The sequence below is a fragment of the Euleptes europaea genome, chromosome 7 (assembly GCF_029931775.1).
Source record: "Euleptes europaea isolate rEulEur1 chromosome 7, rEulEur1.hap1, whole genome shotgun sequence".
NCBI lineage: Eukaryota > Metazoa > Chordata > Lepidosauria > Squamata > Sphaerodactylidae > Euleptes > Euleptes europaea.
This window is the reverse complement of record NC_079318.1, coordinates 74,572,434-74,590,999: the sequence shown is the minus strand read 5'-3', so window position 1 is coordinate 74,590,999 and position 18,566 is coordinate 74,572,434. Positions and strand designations below refer to the sequence as shown.

Below are 18,566 nucleotides of genomic sequence, written 5' to 3'. Positions count from 1 at the left end.
CTAATTTTCCTGGTTGAGGCTTTTGCATCTTTTACAGGACAGGGCAAAAATCTAACTGGTGCACCTTTTGCCATCACTGTAGCATCATAATGGGGAAAGCAGCACCAGCTGAATTATTCCTGGATGTGTCGAGGCAAAAAAGCCTTTGCTGGTAAAGGAGTTGGCAACTGTATGGAAATTCCTTGCAAAAGGACGACGAGCAGCTGTACAAGGTATTTCTATGCCAGGGCTGCTCTTCTATCGCTGCCCAGACTTAAGGACAGTTTCCGTTTGTGCCCTTTCTTTCCCCTCTTTCAAGAGGAGAGACTTTGGCATAGAGAGGCTTAGAATTTCTGCAGAAATTTGAGGACCAGGTCCTGCAGCTTGACTCTCAGTGCCTCATCGCTTTCACACATGATGTGGGTCGAATCCTCCTCAATCCGGATGAGCGTTTCTACGTCTTGAAACAGCACGATGTGTCCCTTTGGGGTGTCTTCTACCTTGACGTCACTAAAGCCGTGCTGTGGGAGCAGGAGAACGGAAAGTTACTGGTGCACAGGAGACCAAGTTAACTGGGTGCCCTAATCTGTTAAGCATAATGTGAAGGAATATGCTTGCAAGGCTTCCTAATTCCTTTGGGCTGGTCCCCAGAAGGTCAGCCAACCCTGTGGCCATCCCAAGTCTCTGCTCAGTGAGGGTGCCCCTTTCTTTTGCTCCATGGGGGGAGGTTTCCAAAAACAAACTGGGTAACTCCCAACATTGCCAGCAACTCTAAAAAAAATAGCACCTGCTAAACAGAGTCATATGTCTAGCACTTGGTACCTTTGTTGCCATTTAGAAGCTCTGCCTAATTGCCCTACTTCCCAATTTGCTCCTACAAGCTAGCACAGGGTCGATTTATCTGAGGTCAAATAATAATTCAATAAATGCTGCCTTAATGCCTTGATGTTTGCCAACTTGGAGACCGATTTGGATGGAAAGACAGCACAGAAATGTTTTAAATAAATTAAATAAATCAAAACTTCACAATTTCAAGCAACTGTGCTCCACTGATGGTGAGCTTACCCACTGCCCTTCCCTGTTAACACACTTCAAATAGCAAGACCAAATAGGTATGGTACGTTTCCAGAGATTCGAGCATTCAAAACATAAGAAAGTTTCATAAACAAATAAAAAGAATACACATGGTGTCTTCAAGCATTTAGGCAACGCAAGGATACAAAGAAAAGGTGAAAACATGCAATTCCCTTTTCCTGCTCTTGGAATTTACCCCAAAGGATGTTCAAACATGACAGGCTAACTTCAGGTTGCAGTAATTCAGCATTACCTTAGTTCTCTGGGTTGAGCTTTCTCCTCATTGTCCTGGCCTTGTGGACAAGATGGAGTCTCTAAATAAAGCTTACATCTTGACTGGGGAACACAAGCCATGAAGGTCTAAGAGAGCTTCTTCTCTCTGTTTGGAGAATTTATATTCTATGCTGGGGAGAGCTGGCCCCACCCTGGGGTCATTCAGATCTTCTTGTCCCACAAGGAAGAGAATACATTCTAGCAATTTGATTGTTTCCCTCTCTGTCCCTGGGTGTCCCTTTCCAGCAGGGAGGGGGTGGTGGTAAACCATTGTCCTGCTTTGGACAGAGTCATTACCATAGCCAAGAGCTTGAGTGCTCTGTGCTTGCAGCCTGATAGCTCCTTTCATCCTCCTTAGTGCCAGCCACAAGTCTGAAGGTGGCTTCCTGAGTGCAGAGTATAGTCACAGTGATGGACATACTGGGGTCAGTCCTTGGGTGGAGGGCATTTCTCCACACATAGGATGCTTTTACGTGATCTAAGACAGATAGCTATCTACATGTGTGTGTGCGCTTCCCTAAGAGTTGCAGCCTTGGTAGGGTATAACTGCTTACAATGGCACTGTGCTTGTGCAGGGTTGTAATGCTTACTTAATCAATTAATTTTTGATTGATTAATCTGGCAGCAGACTAAATATATACATATTTAAATTTTATGTGCTTAGAAATTCTTATTTGGCAGGCATCTTGGTTTACAGGAAACATTCTTCAACTGGTAGTACAGCTATAAGAATATAATTTGCCTCTCAGTTGCAATCCAGGAATTTGTACTGTGGATTTCTCCTCCTCTTCATTGCTCACTTTTTCTCTTTATTGTTATCCCTCTTCTTTAGCGGTTTTAAAATAGTCTCATGATTTATTGTATCGTCTCTGTGGTGCTGTCCTAATCCTTGTTGATTTACAGTCCTTGTTATGTACACTTTAAAAACCTTATAAATGAAAACGGGTTTGCAGAAAAAGGAGCAGAGGCATTCCTCCTCCTCCTCCCTCACTTGGGAGCTGGTGCCTGCTGGTACACAGGCATGCATCATATACAAAGACAGAAAGCTGTTGTATTTGCATGCAAATGTAGGCAGACTTGCTTGATGAGCCAATTAGTTGCTCAAAATGCTTGGTTTTAAACCAGGATTTCTTTAATGCCAATTCCAAATGTTTCCAGCATCCTCTTCATCACCCAAGAGTTGGTCACACTAGGAAACAGATACTGGGGTGTGGCTATGAAGATGAAAGGGAGAGGGGAGGGTATGAAGGCTAGTTTAATTCACAGTGGCTTCCATTGAGTCCTGTATGACAAATATAAATAGGCTGCATTTGAGAGAAGGTGAGGCTGCCTCCACATCAGACACGGGGACTTCCGGATAGGGTTGCCAGCTCTGGGATGGGAAATACCTGCAGATTTTGGGTGTGGAGCCTGGGAAGGATGCAGTTTTGAGAGGACAGGGACCTTAGCAGGGTATAATGCCACAGAGTCCACCCTCCAAAGCAGCCATTTTCTCCAGGGGAACTGCCCTTGGTCATCTAGAGATCAATTGTAATAGTGGGAGATCCCCAGGTGCCACCTGGAGGCTGGCAACCCTACTACCAGAACAGATTTAGCCCCACTCTGAATGCAGTCTGAGTGAATGGCTGCACTTCCTCCCATATAGATGAATGGATTCCATGAACCACTATGGGGAAAAAATAGAGAGCTACATGTCGAGCTGAAACCCGTTATCACTGCCTGGACCACACTGATAGGAAGGGTGGGGGAAATGCCCCTTTGCACAATATGCAGCATCTCCCTCTGTGTGCGCACACCTACCGCTGATTGCTTAACAGCAGGCATTTTGCTATTCTTATTTTGAGACCCACAATACTGAAAAAGGCCTCCTCCCAGCCTGCGGAGCAGCCGTTTCCGATAAAAGCACGCAAGGAATCCTTGGCTAGCTCTGCATGACTTGTAATCAAAAAGCTCTGCATACCGTTAACACCAGCAGAGGCTGAGTCACTGTACTTTATTTTGCAACATCACTGTTCTGTTCAATCATGTACTTTCCTCCCCTCTTTCCAATTTAAAGAAAGCTGTCAAGAACCCCAAATATTCTACCCAGATACCCTTTTCTTGCCCAGCAAATGGAAAGATGCATAGCTCTCCACCCTCCCAACCTTCCTGGATTGGGGAAAACAGCTTGAACCTCTGTTACCTTCTCCAGAGTTTGTACCAACTGGTCCACGGGAATGGAGCCACTGAGCAGAGGCTTGACGGCTCTCAGTTCTGGCACATCTTCTGTCACCCTCTTCCTCTTCTTGCCAGGCTGGGGCTGAGGTGGCTTTGGAGGGAGCTACCAGCCAACGTGGTTTAGGGGAAGAGAAAAAGGAAGGGGAGTAGTTAGAAGACATTGGGGCCTCTGTTATGGCTTGAGGGCAAACCATATAGTCCCCTTGCTGAAGCTGTGCAGGCCTGGATCCGGTCAGTGCCTAGGTAGGAGATCTCCTGGAAACCCCATGTACAGAGTTCTAAGTCTGCTTCCTCTCTCATGGTAGAATGGCCTGCCTGAAGAGGTAAGAAAGGCTTCCACACTTCTGTCGCTTCATAGAATGTGTAGAGCACCACTGTTCAGGGGGGGCTTTTCATAAAGGGAACGGGGATGTAATAGGGTGGAATTTAGGTAATTGGTTTTAATCTAACTGCCTGTGAAATTTTAGGCAGTTTTCTTTCCCTCCTCTTTTTATAGTGCATTGTTTACTGGATGTGTTATACTGTCAGCGCTTCAGCATTCTCTAATTGTGAAATCCCGTTTTTGGATCATTGTTCTCCACTTGCGCAATCCAGTTTGTTCTCATTGTATCACACTGTTGCTATTTCATTGTTCTTTAATTTGCGTAATTCAGCACTGTTATCCAGTTTTATTGCATTTTTAATTGTATGTATTATACTGTCTTTTGAATCGTCTTTTATAACTCTGTTATCTTCCTTGAGTCTTGATGAGAGAGTCAGATGAGAAATGAAGTAAATAAATAAAAACTGAGTTCCAGGGTGGGAAAAAAAGCCAGGGTATAAATGTGAGAGATACTGAAAGAGTCCCCTGTGACTGCCTATTACAGTTACTCAGAAGAAGAAGAAGAGTTGGTTCTTATATGCCAATTTTCTCTACCTTTTAAGGAGAATCAGACCGGCTTACAATCTCCTTCTGTTCCTCTCCCCACAACAGACACCTTGTGAGATAGGTGGGGCTGAGAGAGCTCTAAGAGAAATGTGACCAGCCCAAGGTCACCCAGCAGGCTTCATGTGGAGGAGTGGGGAAACCAACCCAGTTCACCAGATTAGAGTCCGCTGCTCATGTGGAGGAGTGGGGAGTCCACCGCTCTTAACCACTACACCACGCTACCCTTGCTACCCTTGCACAGGGGTGGCCATCTTCTTGTGGTCCCACTCCACCTTCCTACCACTAAACCGGGGCATGGGGGTTGCTAATAAAGGGATCATCACAAGCAGAGGGTCTGCAGTTATGGACTGAGACACTCTGGAATGAGTGTGTTGCTTAGATAAACCCCCTCCATTGGTGGATGGGCAGCAACTATCTGGAAATGCCTCCAGGCTCAGGGCCAAAGCCTTCACTGCTGCTGTGGGAGTCACAGCTCCCAGCAGCTCCTATGACACAGACACTGGTGGCCTCCCGGAAAACAACATAGGGGCCTTGCCCAGCCCCCAATTCTAGGCGCAGGAGGAAGAGACAGCTGGGAATGGCCCAGAGAAGACAGCAGCCCTTACGGCCAGAGTAGAAGCTGGCAGGGCCAGAAAAGCCTGCTCAAGGGCAAGTGAGCCCAAAAGAGGAACTCACCCACCCCCAAATCCTGATGATCTTGGCAAAAAAAAAAAAGGACCATTAAAGGCATTTCACTGCAGATCAGGGAGAAAGCTTGATAGTTTATCAGGAAACCACCAAGACCCAAGAGTGTCATTTCTCCTCCCCCATCAGAACCCCACCCCGCAAATACCACATCTTACCTGCAGTACATGCTTGTTGTCTTTAGTATGCAAAACAGCAGTAACGGTTGCTAGGGAAATGCCTGGCTTCATCTCTGTGGGCACCAGCGAATCCGCAAGCTAAGGCAAAACAGATGGTACAGCTTTGTAAAAAATAATCAATAAGCAAATTTAGCAACTTTGTTGGGTTACTACTGGGAGATTTTCAGAGAGGCTGGTAAAATGCACAATAACACATTCAATTGCAAAGCAGCACGCCCTTATAAAGGTCTGCACCAAAGAGCTCCTTTGCACAAAGTTCAGATTCAGAAGTTAAGTTCTCAGCATTGTTAGCCTGGGACACACCACCCCATACAATGCATTAACAAAGAATTCCACTGCATCCATCTATCACTGTTGGGTTGTCCTTAAAAAAAAAAGCATCTTGAGAATTGTACCCACCGGTAATAACATCCCTGCTGTTCAAAACAACAAAAGAGTCTTGTGGCACCTTAAAGACTAACAGATTTATTGCACTATTGGCCCTTGGAGGCTACAGCAGTTTTGTCAAATGCATGGGGGTGTTCTCCTCTGGTGACAGATACATGTATATGAGATTCCAAACAGCGGCATAAAATGTTAGAGGCTGTTGCTCTGCAGAGCTCCAAATATATACAGGAAGAGAATAAGAGATTCATTTACAACAGCAGTCACTGTTGTCCTGAAGTCCCTGAGTGTACACTCTAAAAAACAACCCCAATGATCCCCTGCAATTTTGGATTGCAGGAAAAGATTATTTCATTTTTAGCCTGCCATTCCTCCAAGGAGCTGAGAGAAACATACATGGCTCCTTTCCCCCTATGGTGACCTCACAACCACCTTATATGGTTGGGTAGGCTGGTCCAAGGTCACCGAGTAAGCATCATGAAAAAGCGGGGATTTGAACCTGGAACTCCCCTGGACATTCTAACTACTACATCACACTGATTCTCTTGTTTGTGCTGACAAGCCATTTTGTCAGAGTTTCCAGTCTGCCATGTCTAATCTTTTCACCGAAGACCAATCCTGCCCAATAAACTTCCATAAGCCCTCAAATTCCCCCAGAACAGAGCTGGAAAACCACTGGATTAAAATACATAGATGTACAGCCTAACAAACTCAGGTAATTTTCTTCAGCTACCCCGGAGGCCCTTTCCAACCACAAGACTCCTGTGGCAATGCTAAATACTGGGCAGCAAATCTAAATTCAGTTGGAACAGCAAGAAATCAACTCCAGCTTCCTGGGACAGTGATAAAGAAAGAAGCCACTGAGGAGCGGCTGTGATGAGCACCGTCAATAAAAAACGAGGTGCCCCCTCAAGGCCTCGCATAGGCTTGCATCCCTATAAATAAATCTATTAACAGCCTGGAAGGCTCTTTCTCCAAGCAAGAGGGTAAAACACACTTGGCTTCTTGTTATATTTCATTTCTGAGGAGGAGGAGGAGGAGGAGATTTACATAGGCCTTGTAACTCTCAGCTTGCTTCTCTCTCATACACTATGTTTTTTTAAACAACCAGCAGCTCTGCTGATTGACTCGTCCAAGATGTGACACAGTGAAATGGCAGAGGGGAATGAGCAGAGGAAAGCGTGGGCCTCAGATCTGTATCGCCAAGTTCTCCAAGGTCAAGACCCAAGTAGCATTTCTAAGAGTCTGCGGAGCTCCTTCAGGACCCTGCTTGCTCTCAAGCAAACTCTTCCCTCCAAAACTTTGTACACATGTAGCTTTGCAAGTGACAAAACCTTAGGTGAACATCAGAACCACACAGCTGGATCAGAACAAGGTTTACTTAGTCTGGCAATCTGGTTCCCAACAGCAGCTGGACAGTTGCCTCTGGGAAGCTTGCAGGTAGGACAGGAAGGTGATGATTTCTCTTTTCCTGTCCTTAGTTACCGCTGTTCAAAGAGCTGGTGGATTAGTCGGAGTGCTGGACTAGGACTTGGGGGACGCAGATTAAATCCAAACTCAGCTTCAAAGGGTGGTTGTGAGAATAGGACAGAGGAGAGAGCCATGGATGCCATGGTTGGAGGAAAGACAGGATAAAAATGGATGCAGGAAGACCAAAACTGTCTTTGAAGGTTTCATATCACCATCAGGGCTAAAAACCATAATGTCCTATCCTCCAGGAATTTTTTCCCCACTGAGCCAGTATGGGATAGCGCTGGGGTCACCAATCATGCTGAGCCTATGAGCATTTTTGGCCAAGGTTAGTGGGAGTCCTGACCTGAATAGTCCAAGCCAGCCAGATTTCAGAAGCTAAGCAGGGTCAACCCTGGTTAGTATTTGGATGGAAGATTACCAAGGAAGTCCACAGTTGCTACAGAGGAAGTCAATGGCAAACCACCTCTTTTCGTCTCTTGCCTTGAAAACCCTATGGGGTCACCATAAGTCAGAACTTTCCACCATAGTGGCAGTCGCCACAGAAGGGTTGCCATGTGAGCTGGAACCAATAACAAAATATCGAGAGGTTCCAAGACATGTGCTGCCCTATGCTGGAGGCAGCTCTTTCTGAATGGGTGCTCCCTGCAGTTGCAAAGGTCCTCCTGGGCTCCTTTGAGGCAACTTCTACTCCCATGAGATGAAGGAAAGCCAGGATTAGGTCTTTGCTTTGAAGAAGAAGGAAACAGCCATCAGGAAACACACTGGTGGGTGCCATGGAACTAATGGGCACAATGCTGGACCGATTACTGGACACACAGTAGGGATTCAATCTCTGTTGTTGTGAAGGTGAAGTAGTGTTGGTGAGGCGAACCCATACAATTAAGGAGTTGCACTAAACTCCTAAGAAGATGAAAAAAGATAATGATGTGATAAAGAATAGATCATCTTGGGGCACCCATGTCAAAGACAGGACTTCCGACCCACCACATCTTTGCAAGGATGATTTGATTCCCCTGTCCCCAAACCTGGGTTCCTGGAACGGATTTCCTCTAATATTTTGACTGAGTCTGGGTTTGGACTCACACATCAGTAGAACACACCAATGAAAGCAACAGGCTTTATTGAAAAGATTAAAAAGAGGTTCAGGCTTAAACATAAGACAAAGAATAAGCAGGTGCAATAAAATAATAAATCTAGCTTCCTCTTATGCACTTACAGGCGTGAAGGCAAGCTGGTTACAACATCTTCAAATCAGCATAAGGAACAAAGCAGCAGGTAGGAGATGCAGCAAGATGGTCCCTGGCCTAATATTGGTCCTGATCATATTATTGGGCCATGCAAGGAAAAACTTGTGCCTGACCGTTATAGGCTAACTTTATAGGAAACTGGACCACTGAACCTTTGACCAGCACAAGCCAATCACATACGTGATCCAAAAGATTATTCTTGAAGAGGAGCAAGATTCCACCCATCTGACATCGCTGAGAGTAGTTAAGTCAGATCACTTTGAAATTCAAAGGCACAAAGAGCCAGCATGGGATAGTGGTTAACAGCGGTGGTTTGGAACAGAGGACTCTGATCTGGAGAACCAGGTTAGATTCCCCACTCCTCCACTTGAGCGATGGACGCTAATCTGGCGAATCGGCTTGGTTTCACCACTCCTCCACATAAAGCCAGCTGGGTGACCTTGGGGTAGTCACAGTTCTCTTAGAGCTCTCTCTGAGCCCCACCTACCTCACAGGGTGTCTGTTGTGGGGAGGGGAAGGTGATTGTAAGCCAGTTTGATTCTTCCTTAAGTGGTAGAGAAAATCGGCATATAAAAACCAGCTCTTCTTCTTCTTTAAGCTTTTCATCTTGATTTGGGAACAGCGGAAGAGTAAGCGCCTGATATGGAACTCTCCACATGCTGCTTTTTAGCACTTGGATGACATACCAGGAACCAGAATATTGCTTTAAGTTCATGACATGGCCAAACGTGGATGTTTAAACTGTCAGGTTGATTGATACAGAGGTGACCATTTCTCTCGACAACCTAACAAAGGTATTGTGGCAGAAATTTTCTTCAGCCACATCTTCTTGTCAGGTGCATGATGGGTTACCCTAATTTGGCAGATATACATGTGCTTGTGTGTTAGTGTGCATTCACACCCACACAGGGGGTACAAACAGGAGGAGCATGGTGGTGGAGGAATATTATTACAAAATGAAGCCAGAAGGACAAACATTCCAAGAGATGTGAGTTACATTTCTGTGCAAAGCCCATATAAAAGCAAGAACTAGTCACAAGACTCCTGAGTGTGTGTAGACCACTCCCAAATAGAGAGAAACGGGTAAAGCAAAAGAAAGACAATTACTTTCTGTAGTGAGCTACCCATTCCCAATATTACTACTACTACTACTACTAGTAGTAGTAGTAGTAGGAGGAGGAGTTGGTTTTTATATGCCAACTTTCTCTACCTTTTAAGGAGAATCAAACTGGCTTACACTCTCCTTCCTCTCCCCACAACAGACACCTTATGAGGTAGATGGGGTTGAGAGAGGTAAAAGAAAACTGTGACTAGCCCAAGGTCACCCAGCTGGCTCCATGTGGAGGAGTGGGGAATGAAGCCCAGTTCTCCAAATTAGAGTCCACCGCTCTTAACGACTACACCACCATTAACGGCCAAGTCTAATAATGTCAAACCTGCACATGAATTCCACAAGTAAAAATAAATACCAGCCAGTGTGTATGTTCAGTCCAAATCAATACGGCAGCACTCAACAATGTATCAGGTACTTGAAAGCCTCAGGTGGAAGAACTAACATGGAGTTCGGTCCATGAAGGCCACCCTTTTGCAACTGTCCCATACATGCTTGCATACTGTTGAAACTAAATGGCTTCATCAACAGTATCAACGTTTTGCATGTGCCTGGAACTGCTTTTAGAGAAGGCACAGAAGTGAAGCACCCATTTCCCCCTAAGGCAACAGACCTTTTTTTTCCTTTCCAAAAACTGAGGCATAAAATCTTCAGACGACAGATTAGCAGAAAAAAGTGGACCGCCCCCCCTTCCACAGAACTCCAAAGGCCTCAGCCTAACTCTGGGGCACCAGAGAGATAAGGTTCTTCGTTCACAGCAAAGAGCTGCATTAACATCAGAGGTGGGAAAAGATTTCTGGAGGCCGAACAGGACCTCGGGGCAAAGCCAAAGCAACGCTGTTGATTTCAACGGGTTTACCCTAGCACATGGCGCGGCAGAAGCCGGCCTGCAAGAGATTAGCAAGGATAACTTTCTCATTTCCCCCCTCCCTGGAGGCAGGGGGTGGGAGTGTTTTTTTTTATTATTAAAAAAGCCTTTCATCACAGACATCATTAAAGTTATTTTGCTGCTACATGCAGTGTAATGAGTCTCAAGGGTTTCTTAAAAACGTTTAACGAATAAAGCAGCAAACCGCTTTCGCCTATTTGTGTAGTTTCGATAAACCCATGAAAGTTAATTTCCCAAGGACACAGTGAAGAGATCTGCTGTACGTGCCAGGCAGCAAGAGGACAGATCGTCCAGCAGTGAAGGCCAAGTTAGGAACGAATGGGCAGATGCAGATGCAGCATGCGTTGGATTCTAGTCCTTGGGTGGATTATGGGGTATATTGCCTGAGCCTTGGTCTCTTCACCTACCCTCCACCCCAAGGATGCCCATCGGGGAGGGACTGTGGCTCATTTGTAGAGCCTCTGCTTGGCATGCAGAAGGTCCCAGGTTCAATCCCCGGCATCTCCAGTTAAAGGGACTAGGCAAGTAGGTGATGTGAAAGACCCCTGCCTGAGATCCTGGAGAGCCACTGCCGGTCTGAGTAGACGATACTGACTTTGATGGACCAAGGGTCTGATTCAGTATAAGGCAGCGTCATGTGCTCATGCTCCTGATGGTGGCAAATTCTAGCATCCCAGACATGGCCTGACATTGCTGTACATACCAACATATGCGCACAGCATGCAAAATGGTGCCCACAGGAATTTGTTGGGTTTTGCCCAAATATATAATGAGAAGACAAAAGGCACTGGAAAAGACAATCATGCTGGGAAAAGTTGAAGGCAGCAGGAAAAGAGGAAGACCCAGCAAGAGATGGATTGACTCAATCAAGGAATCCATGTCCCTCAATTTGCAAGACCTGAGCAAGGCTGTTAAGGATAGGATGTTTTGGAGGACACTGATTCATAGGGTCACCATGAGTCGGAAGCAACTTGATGGCACTTAACACACTCACATATACACACACACAAACACACAGGCTACAGCCTGTGCCCTTTTTCTCCACCTACAGGCCACTGACTCTTGGTAGCAGCTTTAAAGGAGAAGGGCTGTAGCCCAGTAGCAGAGTGTTGTTGTTGTTTTTGTTGTTGTAGCAGAGTGCCTCCTTTTGCACACTGAAGATCCCAGGTGAAATACTGAGCACCTCCAGTTACAAGGAGACAACCAAGAGCCAGTGTGGTGTAATGGACAGGTGGTGGAGTAGGATCCTGGGAGACCAAGGTTCAAATCCCCACTTCTACCATGGAAGCTTGCTGGGTGACCTTAGGCCCATCACATACTGGCCTACTTCACAGGGCTGTTGTTGTGGGAGAATGGAGGAGGAGAAAATAATGTTCTAAGCCACTTTGAATCAACTAGGGAGAAAAGCGGGATATAAATAAATACATGCAAAATGCAAGAATCTCTGGAAGATTGTGCCTGGCAAGCCGTAGCAAGCCAGGGAGCCAATGCAGTGTGGGGGTTAGCCTGTCAAACTTGGGAGATCTAGGTTCAAATCCCCACTCAACCATGGAACCCAGCCTCTGTTATGGGGAGCAAACAAATTGTTGGAAGGAAGGTAGGATAAAATATATATAGACAACTTGGCTAGTACTAGGCTGAACAAACCAATGGACTAAAAAATATTGTCGAAGGCTTTCACCGTCAGAGTTCATTGGTTCTTGTGGGTTATCTGGGCTGTGTAACCGTGGCCTTGGTATTTTCTTTCCCGACATTTCGCCAGCAGCTGTGGCAGGCATCTTCAGAGGAGTAACACTGAAGGACAGTCTCTGTCCTTCAGCGTTACTCCTCTGAAGATGCCTGCCACAGCTGCTGGCGAAACGTCAGGAAAGAAAATACCAAGACCATGGTTACACAGCCCGGATAACCCACAAGAACCAAACCAATGGACTGATTCAGTATCAAGTAGATCAGCCAATCGCCACAAAATCCCTTTGTGCAATACCATCCAGACTTGTACGAAGGAACTTTCAGTGTGAACAAGGGCCATTTCCTAACATTTTAATGTAGAAAGGAAGTTTCTGAGAAGAAACAACACATGAATAGGCTGTATTGTCCCCCCGGATCTAATTTTGTGGGTAAACTGAAATTCTTCCATTGGGAAATTATGGCCTTTCTTTTGAAAAGTAACAACCAACACCTAAGCAGTACCTATAAAACCTGGTGGGGTCCCTCGACAAGGAGACAATTTGCTCCGTTTGGTGTGCGGAATGCAAGGACAATGCCTGTATCACGCAAGACCCCAGCTTAAGGAAACCTGATAAATAAGAACATTTTAAGAACGATGAAGTACACAGGACTCAGCAAAGCTGCTGCAACAGAGCAATTCTTTTCCCAATTAAAAATACACTCCTGGACTCCAGCTACGACTCAGGCAAATGGGCTCTTTGCATGCAAATTGGCACTCGCTCCCAAATTGAATGGGGGGGAGAGTCAGCAGCGGGAGCAGCCAGCCTTCGTTAGGGGATGCTGGTTAATTGTACCCACAGCTCCGTGTTGTGATTTTATATCCTGTATTAAACGAGACCCCTTCAAGCTATCCTGCCATTAAGAAAGTCAGTTTCAGCTACCAAATTCTTTCCAAAGTGCTTCTGAAGATTTCCTTTTGCAATAAAGGACTTTTGAACGGGGGCCGCATTCAATTACAGCGTATTCTTTGGAGATCCCCAAATGTATCGTTGGGTTGTGTGTGTGGGCTAACGTGTGACTAGTTGCAATGTTGTCCTATCTGCACTGCATACACACCTTACAAAGATTGTCGCCCCTTGCAAATGTTGTGAGCCATGTGGCTGTAGTCTGGCAAAGCAAAGAAATGGCTCCCCCTTTAGGCTTTCATGAGGGTCATCAAAGGGAGACAACTGACAATGACGGGCGCTTGGCTACTCCAACCATCTGGAACGCCAGTCACCACCTACCTGCTGAGATGGGAGCTGAAACCAAATTTGGTGGGCAGAAATGAGTGTCAGAGGAGCTAATAGGAGCACTTTGAGATTTGGACTCTGGGGAACTGTTCTGATGTCACTGAGAACTAGTACAGTTTATGTGCTCCCCTGTGATAGTTGTTTAATTCATGCAAGGGTAACATCAACAATTGCCTGTTCATGCACATTCTATGTGCATGAACAGGCACCCACCTTATGGAACATCCTGCCTGAGTCGGTCAGGAAGGCCCCCACACTTCGTCATTTTGTAGAAGGTGAAAATCAGAATTTTTTTTATAACTCAGAAGTGGTTAGTACTGTAGTACAATGGAACTCAATCAACAAAGGTGTCAGACAAGGATGTTTTTTTTATCTCCCTATCCCTATCTCTTCAGTTTGTATGCAGAACATATCATAAGGAAAGCTGTATTCAATTTAGATGGAGGTGGATTGAAAATTGGTGGAAGGAACATTGGCAGCTTGAGATATGCAGGTGACACCAAATTACTGGCAGAAAATAGTGAAGACTTGAATTGACTACTGCTGATAGTCAAGAAGCAGGTTCAGGACTACTGCTGCACATCAAGAAGACAAAAGTAATGGACACTGGGGAATTACACAACTTTAACGCTGACAATGAGGAAATTGAAATTGTTCAATACTTTCTATTCCTTGGCTCCATCATCAACCAAAAGGGAGACTGCAACCAAAAAATCAGAAAGAGATTGAGACTTGGAGGGGCATCCTTGAAGGTTTTCTACCTTTGTTACCCACTTCCTGTATTTAAGCAATAAAAACTGCAAGGTTTACTTTGACAGTTTTTTTGTTCACATTGTTTTCCTTTTCTGTAATCCTAGTCCTACTGAATTGTTTATTGGAGGTCTTTGCTGTTTGTTTGAATTGATTTTCATATTTGGTAATCTGCCTTTAGCATCTGTGAGAAAGGCAGGCTATAATTGAAGTAAATCAATCATACATAATATATCTGTAAATAAAGAGATCGTTACAAAGGTAACAATCCTATATGTACAGCTCTGTATCCTTCAGCAGAAACTAACGGAGGCTGCGCTGAATTTCCTTTCACATCGGGGAACTGAGAAAACACTCCTTGCTGACTGAACAGGCTCCTTGGAAACACAACACCAATTACATGGGCATTTTTCATTTCTTTTTAAGTGGGTGCACCTTACTGCAGATTTTAAATGGAACTGCACGTCAGCATTGGAAGTATGTTTAATATCACATCTAGTCTATCCTATAAACCATCACCAGAACCTCACTCGCTGAAATCCTGTAAATCTATGAACATAACATTGGCTGACACATGCCAGGCCTTGCTAGCCATTGGCTGAACTGCTATGAGCTCGTGGAACACTCACGAACATTCCCGGGGAAAGCATCCGACTACAGAGGCAGACTGACTTCAGATACAGCTTGGATTGCCAATGCTCCTCTACTTAAAAACAAATAAATAAAACTAGAGCCTGGCAACAGATATTGCACACCTTTAAGATAAGGCTGTTCTCAAGAACGTGAACCAAACACATTTGCTTTATTTATTTGATTGGATTTCTAGACCACCTTGTTCCAAGGGCAGGTAGCAATCTTGTATTTCATTGCACCTGTAGCGATAAAGCCTTGAAGCAGTATGTGCTTTGAGGAGGGGATTGTGGAGGGAGGGAGAGAGAGAGATGGCACATGCATCAGGGAAGAGAGAACAGGCAATCAGGAATTAGTCACTGGTAACCTGGATGGCCCAGGCTAGCCTGATCTTGTCAGATCTCAGAAGCTGATCAGGCTCAGCCCTGGTTAGTATTTGGATGGGAGACCACAAAGGAAGTCCAGAGTTGCTATACAGAGGAAAGCACTGGCAAACCACCTCTTTTAGTCTCTTGCCTTGAAAACCCCATAAGGGGTCGCCATGAGTCAGGTGCGACTTGACGGCACTTTACACACCATCTATCAAGTACATTTGTATCCCGACCTTCCTCCAAGGGGCTCAGGGTGGAATATATGGTTCTCCCTTCTCTATTTTTATACTCACAACAACCCTGTAAGGTAGGTTATGCTAAGAATGTGTGACTGGGCCAAAGTCACTTAATAAGGTTTTATGGTAGTGCAGGGATTTGAACCTGTGTCCTCCAGATCTTACTTCACACTACACCCCACCTTGAATGCAGCCTGGAAGGCAAGAGGGAGTCTGCACAGATGCAGGAGGTCCAGCTTCATGCGTCACCTTCATGTACTCACTAGATCCTTCTACGGGGCTATCAACAGCTATTCACTATAATAGCGAAATGATTTTCCACATTCAAAAACAGTGTACCTCTGAAGATTGGTTGCTGGCGAACAAATAAAGGGGGAAGACTGCTGATTCAAACCCCGCTTGTGGCTTCCCCAAATGCACGTGGCTGACCATAGCTGGAAACAGGATACTAGATTAGATAGACGCTTAGTCTGACCCAGCAGGGCTGTTCTTATGCTCTTAATCAGTCACAAATTCATTTTTCAAAAAACAAAACAAAAAACCCAAACACACTAAACTTCTTAACAGTGCTTGTAAATACAGCCCAACCAATGAGCTCCTCCTCTTTCCCCAAATACATCACCAATGTAGCCTGCGGATTCTATGTAGCCTTCTATGGAGGCCACCGTCTGGTGCAGAGAAAAATCTGGAAAACCTTTTCAAAGCAGAAACTTTCACTAGCTCCTGTCAGACATGGCAGGTGGCGCTTTTATTACTCCAGAGTCACACACGCCTTGCCTCAAAATTATACCCTGAAGTTGGTTCTTCTTTGAGCCACTTCACACATTTTGATTTTCCTACAGAAATATTATTCTGCATAAGAAAATGCATATACCTATCATTTGTAGTCAAATGTCACGTTTTGCTTATCGAGACAGCACAATTGGTTGCATTCATCAAATGTTACAGGGTGTTCTTTTCTCTACAAAGCAGAAATATCAATGCAGGTAAATCACATAAAATGCTCTAGTTTTCAGCCTCAGCACAGTACAAGGGGCTTAGTGTGGTATCAAGCTATTAAAGAACCCCCCAGTTTCCATCTAAACTTAGAAGACAAACCTTTTACTATTGGTTAAGAACCACCATGCATGAGAAGGTAGATGCTGCTCAACTGCTGTTTTCACAACAACTGCTTAACACTGAGCATTATACCACCTCTAACCACTTCTAGAATGACTGCAGTATAGACCTTCATCAGTGCCTGTGTCGTGATAAGAGGTTAAGATTAGAAGAAGAAGATTGGTTTTTATACCCTGCTTTTTCTCTACCTTTTTAAGGAGTCTCAAAGCAGCTTACAAACTCCTTCCCTTCACTTCCCACCAACAGATAACTTGTGAGGTAGGTGGGGCTGAGAGAGTTCATAGATAACTGTGACTAGCCCAAAGTCAACCAGAAGGTTGCACATGGAGGAGTGGGGAAACAAACCCGGTGCACCAGATTGGAGTCCGTTGCTCTTAACCACTACACCATGCTGGCTCTGTACGAGTAGGAAATTAAAAGGTCTTCAGTACAGCAACCAACTCCATTCATAAACACATCACTCACAAGGAAGAAGATGGAAGAGAAGACTCTTTGTTCTATCAAGTGGAGAGTTCACAAAATGCCTCCTGAGGTCAACAACCTGAGAGTAGGGACCTCTCTCTGTCACACTGCCAGCTGAGCCAGAGTAGAATTTGAGGAGGCACCTGGGGTGGGGGGGGAGATTTTTGGAGATGGCAGATGGTGGTGAACGGGTTGGCAACAAGGGTCTGGTATATCTCCTACAGCGGGTAGAGGGCAATGAGATGCAGTTGTGGGCTGAACAAGAGGTTGGGCTGCTGAAGGAGCAGTACCAAGACGGAGCCCACGTATGCACACGCCTCTTTCTCTCCTCTAGTTTTCCCATGTCCCGAAGAACAGCTCCCAGCCTCTCTCCAGCCCTTTTTCTTCTTCTTACAGTCACGACTGTAAAGTTACTAGTTGCTGGATGGCTTTAGGGTGGGGAAGGCAAGCATGTGAAAGGTTGTCAAGGGGGGAAGAGGATGGAAACAGAGTAATGCAAAGGCCATTAGGGAGGGCTGGCCTGGGACTCACTTTTATAGGCTTTGCAACCCAATTCTGGGTCTTGACCCACAGGTTGAGAAATGCTGGTCTAGGACCTTCATGACTTGGGGGGGGGGGGGGAAAGGCACAAGCAACTTCTGCAATCAGAGGCCACTCCACTCAGCTCAAAATGTACTCCAGGGACACTCCTGCAAAATTGGACCTCATTGAACAAGTCGAGACCTTAAACATGGAAACTGCACTGATGGATTAGGCCAGCAGTTCCCAAACTGTGCTCCATGGAGCACTTGATGCTCCGCGAAACATCTCCTAGTGCTCCATGAAGAGATTGGAAAGAAAAATATTATTGTCATTCAGTTTAGTATATAACATTCCAGGGTGAAAATTAGCTGAAAATTAGTGCTCCATGACTAATTTCTCTCCTGAAAAGTGCTCCATGACTCAAAAAGAACATGAAGGCGAGGTTCATCCTCTTGTTGGTCTCCAACATCCGCCATTTGGAACTATGCTACCCACCAAAACCATCCCTCTTATAATACTGTTAGCAGGTGTCACCTGTACATTCTCCAGAATCTTATTCAGATTTCTCAATAAATATACCCAGACCACTTATTCAGAAGTAGCTCTTTCTAAATAAACAGTTGTACTAGGTATCAGTTGTTAAATACCAACTCCAACATTTAATTACATCTACAGCTATCAAAGAAAAGGATACAGATTCCTTAAACGGTGCTAAGCCACTAAGAAGGGGAAAAATTTCATCTTTGAAGCAGAGTTTTGGGATACTGTGAATGGGGGCGGGGCACTGACGAGGTCAGAGGAAGAGGGATACAAATCTTTAACCTATGGACCTTACTATTAACCAGTGTGTGGCACTCATCATTATGGTGACAAAAGAGTAAATGCTTCATTTCCTTTAAAAAAAAAATACCTTTGGCAATGCCTACCAAGGGACAAGACTACCGTCTCATCTCTGTTCACCATTGTGTTCAGAAATGTCAGCTGCTTCAAAAAACAGCAGCCGAGGTCTTCGCAGGCACCTGCCGATTGTATCACATCTCACCAGGGATCACAGATCATCACAGGCTATCAGCACCAT

The 18,566-nt window shown here is 45.2% G+C and overlaps 1 protein-coding gene across 1 annotated transcript in view; it reads right to left on the bottom strand.

The window, feature by feature from the left end:
* Positions 1–323: 323 nt before the first annotated feature.
* INTS9 (integrator complex subunit 9) overlaps positions 324–18,566 on the bottom strand; it is a 64,711-nt gene continuing 46,468 nt past the window's right edge. The window contains exons 15-17 of the mRNA XM_056852639.1: positions 5,314–5,412; positions 3,509–3,646; positions 324–500 (exon numbers count right to left, since the gene is read on the bottom strand). Of these exons, the coding sequence (XP_056708617.1) occupies positions 324–500; positions 3,509–3,646; positions 5,314–5,412 (414 nt within the window). The remainder of the gene's footprint in view (positions 501–3,508; positions 3,647–5,313; positions 5,413–18,566) is intronic.